General features: G+C 53.6%; 1 protein-coding gene across 9 annotated transcripts in view; it reads right to left on the bottom strand.

The window, feature by feature from the left end:
• The window catches only part of kiaa0586 (KIAA0586 ortholog), a 204,575-nt gene that overhangs the window by 82,340 nt on the left and 109,494 nt on the right, over positions 1–12,741 (bottom strand). For all 9 annotated transcript variants that reach the window (XM_064336570.1, XM_064336561.1, XM_064336598.1 and 6 more), the window contains 3 exons: positions 10,763–10,940; positions 7,407–7,577; positions 216–391 (listed from right to left, as the gene is read on the bottom strand). In XM_064336570.1, coding sequence (XP_064192640.1) covers positions 216–391; positions 7,407–7,577; positions 10,763–10,940 — 525 coding nt within the window. The remainder of the gene's footprint in view (positions 1–215; positions 392–7,406; positions 7,578–10,762; positions 10,941–12,741) is intronic.

Genomic DNA, 12,741 nt, shown 5'->3' with positions numbered 1-12,741 from the left:
TCAGGAAAGCCAGCCGCTGAAGCGCTCAATGAGGCCGGAGCACGACGGGAATCGCTGATGAGGTAATCGGTCTCTCTCTGATTCGGTTCCCACATCAGTGAGCTGAAACAGCCTCTGCTCAGAGCTAGCCGAAGCGGCCATTTTGTGGGCTGGGGTCATGCCTCGAGAGGCAGGGAAGGATGGGACGGAACTCGCACCGACGCGGCCGCACTTACCTGCACCTGGAGCTGGGGCTTCGGCTTCCTCTCGGACTGAACCTCCATCACCACCACGTTGGGCTTGCTGGCCTGTTTGGGCGGGGCCGGGGGGATGGAGGCGGTCATGGTCACGGGACGGTGAGTGATGATGACACGGGAAGGCTGGGGGGCCCCTCCGTCCACTCTGGGCTGGCCTGGACAGTGGGGGGGGTGGGGGCTTTAATGAAGGACAAAGGAATGTGACTCCTAACTCAACCTAAACCAATGCCCCACAAAGCACCGGTCTTGTAATACTGATTGTTAATACTAACTGGCAGAAATGAACAAAGTTTGACCATGGAGCAGGGAGCCACAGGAGGGCACAGACAGGAGGTGGCAAAGTGCGTCATCCAGCTACATCCACAGGCAGTGGGTTTACAATCACTGAAGCCATTTAAAATGAAACAGGAAAAGCAATTCAGTAAAGACTGTAACAGAAAAATGCGTCCTTTTTTGCATAAGGAAATTTGCACGCTTCAACAGTCAGATTTAGATGCACAAATATGCAGAAATAATAATAACATATTTCATTTATTTATTTGTATTTAAAATATTAAACGCAAGGTCTCAAAAGAGGCAAAGCGTTTTTTCTCTTCAGTGGAATCGTTAGCAGCAGGCAGAGCACAGAAGAACAATATTGTCCTCAGACTCCTCACTGCAGTATGCAGTTACACAGAGACCGTACACGCACGCACACACTGTACTGGCAACGGTTCAGCGGTACAGGAGGAACCCTCTGACATTCCCTTCCAGCTCAAGGGCTCACATTTCCCTCCAGTGTAAAAGATAATATCGCACGCTCTGTTTATCCAGCAGGAGGAAGTTCTTAGCGAGGAGGGAAGCTGAACAGGATACTGGGGGGGAATGGCGGCTGGGAGTGCACCTGGCTTCCATTTCGCTACGCTAACGTCTTTCGCCGAACCTGCGGAGGACGTCTCAACGACTCCAGGCATATCCACTTACTCACCCTAATGGCTGCCAACTCGCCGCGTTGCCCCGGCAACTCGCTGCACCATCGAAATGCGCGCCCCGAGAGTGTTTATAAGGGAAAGGTTCAGCCAAAGTGTATTACGATTAGATCACTGCTTTTTCCGATTCGCTTGGCTATCGCTGACGAGTCCTTCAATTAAGGAGACGCGCGGCTCGCCCTGGCTCTTTAATAGCCGGATCGCATTTGCATAAATCTGCTCAGAAACTGGCAAAGAGCAATCTGTTTTTCCATTCCACAGCTCGGAGCAGCGGAAACATTAGCTTTATGATTTCCATAATTTGGCTGAGGGGCATCCAAACGGTGGCTTTGGAGCAAGTGGCACTGAGTCATTCGGAGAGCACAAATGTTTTAAATGGAAAACATGTGGGCAGGGTTGTGTAACTGCAGTAAAAGACAGGGTAGGAGAGAAGGAGAATGAGAGAGGGGGGAGAGAGAGAGAGAAAGAGAGGGAGAGGGAGAGAGAGAGAGAGAAAGGGAGAGAGAGAGAGCAAGAGAGACCTAATTTACATCCCTTGTCTTAGCAGGCAGGCTGAAGAGTCTAGCGAGAAGCTGAATGAACACAGGTCAAACAAATGCAGGAGCAGCGACATAAAAATTTGTCACTTGTAACAAATAATGGCCAATCGAGTAAAGGGACAGAAAGAAGCCTTTGTAGGTATGTGGAGCGGCTCAGATCCAATAGAGAAACTGCATTGATCACTGCTTCAGATGGGAAAGGCCCTTGAATGCTAAGTACCTTTCTCACTGCTGCAAAGTCAGCCAGCAATAAATCACAGACTTCACAGGCGGGGAGTCGATTCCTATTTCTATGGCCACGGGACCAGAGACAGGAGTGTGTGGGTGCCACACGAACATAATCACATAAACAGCGTCCCCTCATCATCTCTCCACCAACACACTTTCTATTTCTCGCACTCATACACACAATCGGTATTCCACAATCACCCTTCCACTTTCGCTTTATTTTACAATTCCCCCACGTCACACACACACAAACACACACGCACACAGACGCATACAGAAACACGCACACACACACAAACACACACGCACACACACGCATACAGAAACACGCACACACACACAAACACATACACACATACATGCACACACAAACACGCACACACACACACACACACACACATACACAAACACGCACACACACACACACAAAACACACACACACAAACACGCACATGCACACACACACCCTACACAGACATACGCACACACACACCCCACACACACACAAATGTACACACACACAGACATACCCCAAACACACACACACACGCACACACAAACACGCACACACACACACACACAAACACGCACATGCACACACACACCCTACACAGACATACGCACACACACACACATACACAAACACAGACATACCCCAAACACCCTACACACACACACACACCCTACAAACACATATGCACACACAAGCACACACACACACAAATGCACACACGCACATACACACACCCCACACACAACATACTCTACACACACACATACACACATACATGAAAGCACACACACACAATATTTTACATTTTACGCACACACACAGGCACGGTCGCCCGTGACTGGTTCAACCACAAACCCCCCCCCTCCCCTTTTTTTTAACAAGAGTTCAGGAATTGAATTGGAAGGGGCTGAACTGGAGCTGGTTCCTGGTTTAACAAGGAGCCGGCATGCTCATATTTAACTGGCCCACGGCCACCGGCCACAGTAACGGAGCGTGATGAGAGAGAAAACAGCACACATATGCTTCCACTAAACGCATGTTTTCATGTTCCCACGGTGAAAAAAAGAAGACAAAACCAAGCTCACTTTTCTGAAATTTCACAAAGAGCAGTTTATCCCTCAAAAGACTAAACAAGGGAGGAAGGTTTTCCTCACTGTCCTGAATACATGTAAATATGTTTCCTGGGCTTTGTAGTTCTTTATCCTTTAACAGCTGGACAGAACACATAAGATTACTTAAACATACACAGTGGTGCCTGCAGGATTCCCTCCCCAGTTACGCACCTGTATGCAGAGTACACACAGAGCGTAGCTCGGCACCCCCCAAGGTTTCCACCTTGGCTCAAGGGCATAACTAATGAGGGGTAGAGGGGTAACAACACCCCCCCCCCCCCAAAAAAAAACAAAAAAACAAAACAGGCCAAATAACCACCTTAATAATATAGCACGATGAGAAAAAAACAGTGAGCTCCATAATGTTTGGGACAAAGCCATATTTCTTCTTGATTTGACTCATAATATTTGATTTGTAATCAAGCAATTCACATGTGGGTGAAGTGCAAATTCTCAACTATTAAAGGGTATTTTAATACATATTGGTTTCACCACGTAGAAATAACAGCGCTTTTATACATAGCCCCCCATTTCAGGGCGTCATAATGCTCAGTACAAATGCTTATTAATGCTCTCTCTGTCAACAGAAACTCAGATGAAACTCTTAAAAACCAAACTTTCAATTGGACCAAGTACTGAATGAAAACTGAATTCGAAAGTCAAATCAAATCAACTTACGAAACGGCCTCATGACTCACCAGAGACTGGCAGAGCACACTGATGATCAGACTCTCCAGGCACAGCGAGATATTTATTTATTTATCTCTGCCTGAGAGTGGGATGAAAAGCAGGTTTTATTAAACAAAAAGAACATGGCGCTCGACAGATGGAACACATCTCCCCTCTGCGTCTCTCCATTATGTAAGCCATGCCACTTTGAGTAAGGGACGCAACGATCAGAAACCAGGCAAAGCCATACATCCCCCGTCTGATTTACCCTATCGCTAAAATGTACAGTGCTTGTGTGCAGCAGCTGTACTGGGAAGCGCATAGCATCCCAGAGAGCAGCCCTGTGAGGCAGGCTACAGTCACTGGGCTCGCCCATGGCTCCAGAGAGCAGCCCTATGAGGCAGGCTGCAGTCGCTGGGCTTGCCCATGGCTCCAGAGAGCAGCCCTATGAGGCAGGCTGCAGTCGCTGGGTTTGCCCATGGCTCCAGAGAGCAGCCCTATGAGGCAGGCTGCAGTCGCTGGGTTTGCCCATGGCTCCAGAGAGCAGCCCTATGAGGCAGGCTGCAGTCGCTGGGCTTGCCCATGGCTCCAGAGAGCAGCCCTATGAGGCAGGCTGCAGTCGCTGGGTTTGCCCATGTCTCCAGAGAGCAGCCCTATGAGGCAGGCTGCAGTCGCTGGGCTTGCCCATGGCTCCAGAGAGCAGCCCTATGAGGCAGGCTGCAGTAGCTGGGCTTGCCCATGGCTCCAGAGAGCAGCCCTATGAGGCAGGCTGCAGTAGCTGGGCTTGCCCATGGCTCCAGAGAGCAGCCCTATGAGGCAGGCTGCAGTCGCTGGGCTTGCCCATGGCTCCAGAGAGCAGCCCTATGAGCAGGCTGCAGTCGCTGGGCTTGCCCATGGCTCCAGAGAGCAGCCTTATGAGGCAGGCTGCAGTCGCTGGGTTTGCCCATGGCTCCAGAGAGCAGCCCTATGAGCAGGCTGCAGTCGCTGGGCTTGCCCATGGCTCCAGAGAGCAGCCCTATGAGGCAGGCTGCAGTAGCTGGGTTTGCCCATGGCTCCAGAGAGCAGCCCTATGAGGCAGGCTGCAGTCGCTGGGCTTGCCCATGGCTCCAGAGAGCAGCCCTATGAGGCAGGCTGCAGTAGCCGGGTTTGCCCATGGCTCCAGAGAGCAGCCCTATGAGGCAGGCTGCAGTCGCTGGGTTTGCCCATGGCTCCAGAGAGCAGCCCTATGAGGCAGGCTGCAGTCGCTGGGTTTGCCCATGGCTCCAGAGAGCAGCCCTATGAGGCAGGCTGCAGTCGCTGGGCTTGCCCATGGCTCCAGAGAGCAGCCCTATGAGGCAGGCTGCAGTCGCTGGGTTTGCCCATGTCTCCAGAGAGCAGCCCTATGAGGCAGGCTGCAGTCGCTGGGCTTGCCCATGGCTCCAGAGAGCAGCCCTATGAGGCAGGCTGCAGTCGCTGGGCTTGCCCATGGCTCCAGAGAGCAGCCCTATGAGGCAGGCTGCAGTCGCTGGGCTTTCCCATGGCTCCAGAGAGCAGCCCTATGAGGCAGGCTGCAGTAGCTGGGTTTTCCCATGGCTCCAGAGAGCAGCCCTATGAGGCAGGCTGCAGTCGCTGGGTTTTCCCATGGCTCCAGAGAGCAGCCCTATGAGGCAGGCTGCAGTAGCTGGGTTTTCCCATGGCTCCAGAGAGCAGCCCTATGAGGCAGGCTGCAGTCGCTGGGCTTGCCCATGGCTCCAGAGAGCAGCCCTATGAGGCAGGCTGGTGCATTGAGGGCTGAAAAGAAGCGCCATTAGCAATGCGTGGCTCAAAGGAGAGCACATGCTGAAGGGAGGAGGGAGGCTCCTGCGATCAGTCCAGGACATGGCAAGCAGGGGTGAAAGCAGGGGGAAAGCTTAGAGGTGAACAGCTTTCTCACTGCGTTCTATGGTACGCAGTATATGAGAGTAAAGCCTAGGTGTGTGAGTGAAGCCAGGCCTGCTTTTCGCTCCCCACAGGGGGAGAGAGTGAACACACGCGTGCTTTACGAGCCGTTGCTCCATTCGTCTGTGACATGTTTTGATATCACACACGAATGTTTGCAATGGCGTGAAGTAAGTGAATTGCATTAACTTACTTGCTGGAAATGGGTGATAAAACAGGGCAGAAGGCTGCCCAGGGCCCGTGACTGACCTGGGATCAGGTTTCTTGTGTCTGTATCCTGATGCATCCGTGAAGAACAGAAAGGCAAAACCCATCCCAGACCAGCAGCTGTGAGCCGCTTTGTGAACACGAGCTCAGGACCCCACTCCCCGCTCTGATGGCGGGCGTCTCACACTGTGCAGAGGCGTGAAACACTGCTGGACCGTACAGAACAGCCCAGCCCAGAACAGCCCAGCCCAGCCCAGAACAGCCCAGCCCCGCCCCGCCCAGCCCAGCCCAGCCCAGCCCAGAACAGCCCAGAACAGCCGTGCCAGCCCCCACCCGCGCAGCCAGCCAGCCCACCCGCCAGCCCAGAACAGCCCAGAACAGCCCAGAACAGCCCAGCCCAGCCCAGCCCAGAACAGCCCAGCCCAGCCAGCCAGCTCAGCCCAGCTCAGCCCACCACCGAACAGCCCAGCCCAGCCAGCCCAGCCCAGCTCAGCCACACAGCCCAGAACAGCCCAGCCCAGCCCAGTCCAGCCCAACCCAGCCCAGTCACCTGCACACCAGCGAGGATGGCGCCCATCAAGTGCTGGCAACAGGAATTATGTGCAGCCATTTCTTTTCCTTTGTTTGTGGAACAGGTTGGAAGGACGGCCACGTTTTACCTATCCTCTGTGTTCACAGTACCTCTAGACCAACGTGCAGAAATGTCATTTTCTCATCTTCTGCAATTCAGTCTAGTGGTGAACGTACTGTTGCATACACAAAGGGAAAACGGTTTTCCAAATTTTGTTTCCCCCACTGGTATTTTATGCTAAATATTACCCTGGCAGAACAACGCCCTGCTTCTCGACAGATCCAGCCCGGCGACATGGAGCATGTCTTTCCTCCACAAATGTCATGATTCAGAGATGAAAGGATAAAAATACCTCCAGCGCGCCGTGCACCTCTTGGCCGTGATGTGATTAAAGTGAATGGGGAGCGGAGGTTTTAAATTAGAAATGGTGCCGCTATAATTAAGGTTTAAACCCGCCGAGCTGAAATATCGGTTTAATGAAGCCTCTTTTTTTTCCCCTCCCGGGCTGGATGTGGCTTTGTGCTTGACGGGGGCCTGAGCGAGGGTGGACTCGGCCGTGCCAGCAGACTTTGGGGGGGGGGGGGGGCACACCCCCTTCCGTCGCCCCTGGCAGCGGGGCGGCGAGGTGACCTTCAGTGGCACGGCGACCGTGGCAACCCGCCGGGCTCCGCCCATCACTTTTAATGAGGCCGGCGGCTCGCAGAGGCCCCGATTACACGCAGCTGCGCCGCAAAACGCAGACGGACCCGCCGTTCCTCAGCTCCCATTGGCTAATTACCGCTCGCCACGAATCCCAAAGACACACAACTGACCAACATCACTCGACACAGATACCCTGACTCAAGCCTGAGAGAACAGGCACTGTTCACATTTAACCAGACAAACACAACAATATACATGCAAAGAATACAGCAAAAGCTAATTTGGTATTTTTCCACATTCTTACCGAGCGGGATCGCCATGGGGATGAGAAGGCCCTCCAGCGCGGTGTGGGGCCCCTCAGGACCATCGTGCCCCCCCCTTGTAGGACTGAAAATGTACTGGGGCTCTGTGTCAATGGTGCGGGTTTTGTCTGGGAACAGGCTGGTCTGCGTTTTAGCTGACTTCACTTTGACTCCTAAAACAGAGAGAGAGGGGGAGATGCACTACCACACATTTAAGGCACGATCAACTGCCAAACATTTATAATCCAGACTTGGGTCAATAACTTTGAAATACATGAACCCTTCAGACACCAATAAAATTTGAGAGTTTTCAGATATTGTCAGAATCTAAAGAATCAAATGTATTTCAAACTCACCTTTCACCCAAGCCAACATACAAGTGATACTGCTGCATTCAGTGCTCATAAACGCATAAGCAATCAGATGCAGTTGATTTTTTGTGGACAGAGCAATAAAGCATGTTTTGTTTTATTGTTTGTCATTTCAGCTCCTCTCAATATACTCTCAATAAACCTCTCTTTCTTTTTTTAAAGGAGAGTGAATAGTCCTCCATTCACATTCAGAAGGTGGGAGATGAAGAAGAGATCACACCTCAGGATCACAGCTCAGGCAGGGTATCGAACCCCCAGCCGTGCAGGGGGACTCATATATGGATTGTGAGTCAGCCGCACTATCGACTGCAGAACTGAACAAGAAATATATGTTCCCATTTAAAAGGACCAAATTACAGTAAAGCAAATTCTGCTATGAAACTAAAGAGCTCCATAATTGCTGAGATAGAACTTTAGCAGCACAGACAGTTGAAAACACTCGGTTTAATAAAGGTTCAGGCTGCTCAAACTACAAAACGACTTCAGAATATTAGAACAGATAAATCAATGGTATTTGCATGCAGGCCAGTAGGTGGGGAGACATTAGCTGGGTTAATATCAGGGTATGAATGTGGTGTTTCTCCGCAGGTTCAGGTTTACATTCAGGATGTGAGAGAAGGAGCGTGTGACTGGACAGGGCACGTCTGGGGAACGCCGTGGAAACGTCTGGGGAACGCCGTGGAAACGGCTGGGGAACGCCGTGGAAACGGCTGGGGAACGCCGTGGAAACGGATGGGGAACGCCGTGGAAACGGCTGGGGAACGCCGTGGAAACGGCTGGGGAACGCCGCGGCGCGACGCGTTTGAGCGCAGAGCCAGGTGAACACAGGCGCGGGACGGAGCGGCCAGCGCTCGCTGAGGAGCTCCCAGAGGGGCGGGACGTCAGGTTAAAACAACGCTGCCATAACGAGCAGGAGCGCACGCCCGAATCCAAACGGCGCGATCCGCGATCCAAACAGCCGCTGCTCACCGTCAGCGGCCCTAATTAATCCTCTCCCAGTTTACAGCGTCTCTACCGTGAGAACGCACGCAGAGACGCTAACATAAATAAGGCCGCAGCTGACACAAGGGGGTAACAAGCATCCTCCGAACACACTCCTGTCGGTTATGGAGAGAGAGCTCAAGGTAGGACAAGAACAATATATGCAGAAAAGCCGCGGCCAAATATGCAAATAGCGTTTCAGGAGAATTGAAACGGCAGTAAAAAAGAGCAGAAGCGTCCCTCAGGTTGTTTTTCACAGCGAAACGCAGGGTTTTAATTCGCCTGGATTTACCGCGCCGAGCGCAGGACGGCAGTTAATCACGGCTGGAGGACACAGCGAGCGTGAGCGTGAGCGCTCGTCTCACCGCCGTCCCGCCAGACAGCGAGCGTGCACGCTCACGCTCGTCTCACCGCCGTCCCGCCACACAGCGAGCGTGCACGCTCACGCTCGTCTCACCGCCGCCCCGCCACACAGCGAGCGTGCGCGCTCACGCTCGTCTCACCGCCGCCCCACCAGACAGCGAGCGTGACGGCAGCTCGCTCACCGCCCCACCAGGCAGCGAGCTCACGCTCACGCGTCTCACCGCGCCCACCAGGCAGCGAGCATGCCGCTCACGCTGTCTCACCGCCCCCACCAGACAGCGGCGTGAGCGTGCATGCTGTCTCACCGCCGCCCCACCAGGCAGCGAGCGTGCACGCTCACGCTCGTCTCACCACTGCCCACCAGGCACCAGACGCGCACGCTCAGCTCGTCTCACCACCGTCCCACCAGCAGCGAGCGTGCACGCTCGTCTCACCGCCGCCCCACCACACAGCGAGCGTGCACGCTCACGCTCGTCTCACCGCCGCCCCACCAGACAGCGAGCGTGCACGCTCACGCTCGTCTCACCGCCGCCCCACCAGACAGCGAGCGTGCGCGCTCACGCTCGTCTCACCGCCGCCCCACCAGACAGCGAGCGTGAGCGTGCATGCTCGTCTCACCGCCGCCCCACCAGGCAGCGAGCATGCACGCTCACGCTCGTCTCACCGCCGCCCCACCAGACAGCGAGCGTGAGCGTGCATGCTCGTCTCACCGCCGCCCCACCAGGCAGCGAGCGTGCACGCTCACGCTCGTCTCACCACGCCCCACCAGGCACCGAGCGCGCACGCTCACGCTCGTCTCACCACCGTCCCACCAGGCAGCGAGCGTGCACGCTCGTCTCACCGCCGCCCCCCACACAGCGAGCGTGCACGCTCACGCTCGTCTCACCGCCGCCCCACCAGACAGCGAGCGTGCACGCTCACGCTCGTCTCACCGCCGTCCCACCAGACAGCGAGCGTGCACGCTCACGCTCGTCTCACCGCCGTCCCACCAGACAGCGAGCGTGCACGCTCGCGCTCGTCTCACCGCTGCCCCACCAGACAGCGAGCGTGCACGCTCACGCTCGTCTCACCGCCGTCCCACCAGACAGCGAGCGTGCACGCTCACGCTCGTCTCACCGCCGCCCCACCAGACAGCGAGCGTGAGCGTGCACGCTGTCTCACGCCATCCGACCAGACAGTGAGCGTGCACGCTCACGCTCATCTCACCACCGCCCCACCAGACAGCGAGCGTGCACGCTCACGCTCGTCTCACCACCGCCCCACCAGACAGCGAGCGTGCACGCTCACGCTCGTCTCACCACCGCCCCACCAGACAGCGAGCGTGAGCGTGCATGCTCGTCTCACCGCCGCCCACCAGGCAGCGAGCGTGCACGCTCACGCTCGTCTCACCACTGCCCCACCAGGCACCGAGCGCGCACGCTCACGCTCGTCTCACCACCGCCCCACCAGACAGCGAGCGTGCACGCTCACGCTTGTCTCACCACCGCCCCACCAGACAGCGAGCGCTCACGCTCGTCTCACCGCCGCCCCACCAGACAGCGAGCGCTCACGCTCGTCTCACCGCCGCCCCACCAGACGGGCTCAGAGACGGCGGAGAGGCCAGCAGGGCGTACTGCCGCTCGCCCCTACGACGGCTCGCTCACCTCTGACGCTCTCCACCACCCTCGGCCGCTGGGGTTTGGATTTCGGGGAGGGGGAGCTGAAGCGGAGGTAGGGGGCCTTCTTCAGCGTTCTCCGATGGCCGTCGTACAGCGCCTTCCCGTAGACCTTCATCAAATACTCCTCGTCCTCCTTTTCAGACTTGGACGCTCCAAATAGCCTCTGTAATGAAAACCATGCAGCCTTACAAAAGGTGAAATCTGGGATACGAGTAAAATGCATGATTATAAAGAGATTAGCCCTGCTTGCTAAGGTATCGATGCCATGTATCTTACAATACAGGGAAACACAGGGGGACAAAAGGAGATGGCATTATCTTGGCAATAGGATATATAACGTATGTATTGTATGTCAATACAAACTGACTCAACTCCCATCTAATTTGTGACATCTGAACAAATGATAAAATAGTTTGGTTGAGCTTTCACTGGGGTCGAAGTGAGTGCAAAGAATTTTGGTCATTTTTCAGTTCCCCCACTTCTGCCTATCCAGCTGACAAAACTGAACGATCTCACGAAATGTGAAATATCACGTGTGCAGTTTAAATTCCTGCGGAATACTTGAGAACTAGCAAAAAAAAACAAAAACAAATTGCTAAGCCCAGGCACATGCATTTTTACTTGCATTTTAAAGTGCTTTCACCCAATCAGCAGGCTTGTGATGTGAAGCACGCATTCAAAAGAAAAACAATTCCACTAAACAAACAACATTCGGAAAACGCGAACGCCTCCCAGTTAAAATATTCTGGGTACGGAGACGAAAGCCTGGCTCGGGCGGCTACGTGCTCTCGCACGCGCTTCAGTCCCCGCTCCGCGTCGAGGGCGCGGTCCAGACCCTGTCAGAGCCACGGCGGCAGGCCGTGCGCATAGCAACGGCAGAAGGCCGGGTTGCTAGGCTCCGCGCGTTTCTCGGGGATCCAGGGTGACTCGATGGACGGCGGAAAACATCAGAGACGTGTGGCGGTTAGCGATAAGCGGGGCTGTGTTCGGTCTGGACCAGCGAGCTCGCCTCCTTTATGGTAAACGGATGTGGGAGCCAACGTGCGGCTCCATCACAGAGCTCGTCTGTTAGGGGGGGCCGCAGCCGAAGCCTTCGAACACTATGTTTGCGCTCGGATCGACAGATAAGCGGGGGAAGATGGTACACATGAAGATGGAGACACTGTCTGTCACCTCCGATGAATTTAAATCAAGCATCAACACACAGAACCACAGCAGGGATTTTATAAATAAAGCAGCATGACTGATTTGACATATCAAGCATCTACAAATATCCTTTGTAATAGTCACCTGCTAGATATGTCCAACTAAAACTGAATAAAATTTTTCTAATTTTATATTTTTTTATACATAATGAGTTCTAATTAAACATTCTATCATGTGTAATTAAAACTGATAGGGGATGCACTAACACATTTTAAGACATGATGTTCTTTATTAATAATAATGCACATGGTGCAATCCTGACATAAACTGACTGACTGCCAAAAACTTGTTAGGTGGACTGCGGCCTTCTAGGACTGGTGCTGAGTCCTCCTGATGCCTTGCTGCCTATGAAAATAACACAACAGCACATAAAAATGATTTACAGGAACGCTGTTATTACATAACCAGTTAAAACAGGAGTAAAAGCTGCGAGGGCTGGCTTTTTTTTGTACAGGTGGTCAAATGTCTGATACAGCTGCCAAAAACAGGAACATCTAAAGACCCTGAGGGGCAGGGAAAATTCAGTCAGATTGTGTTTAAGAGCTGTGGACACACAAACAAGCCTCGTGGTATTCCTACTGTCATTTGAAAAGGGAAAATAGAGATGTGTGAGTGGTATATTATAAAATGACACGTTTTACTATTATCAGTAATGATAACTTGGGGGATACTACAGAAACTGGAAAAAGAAAGGGATTTTATCAAAGTGGTGGGCGGTGGGGTGTTTGGTGGTGTGAGGGAGAAGGCAGTGAGCACAG

This window comes from Anguilla rostrata, chromosome 1, assembly GCF_018555375.3.
Source record: "Anguilla rostrata isolate EN2019 chromosome 1, ASM1855537v3, whole genome shotgun sequence".
Classification (NCBI taxonomy): Eukaryota; Metazoa; Chordata; class Actinopteri; order Anguilliformes; family Anguillidae; genus Anguilla; species Anguilla rostrata.
This window is presented reverse-complemented; position numbering and strand designations above follow the sequence as displayed.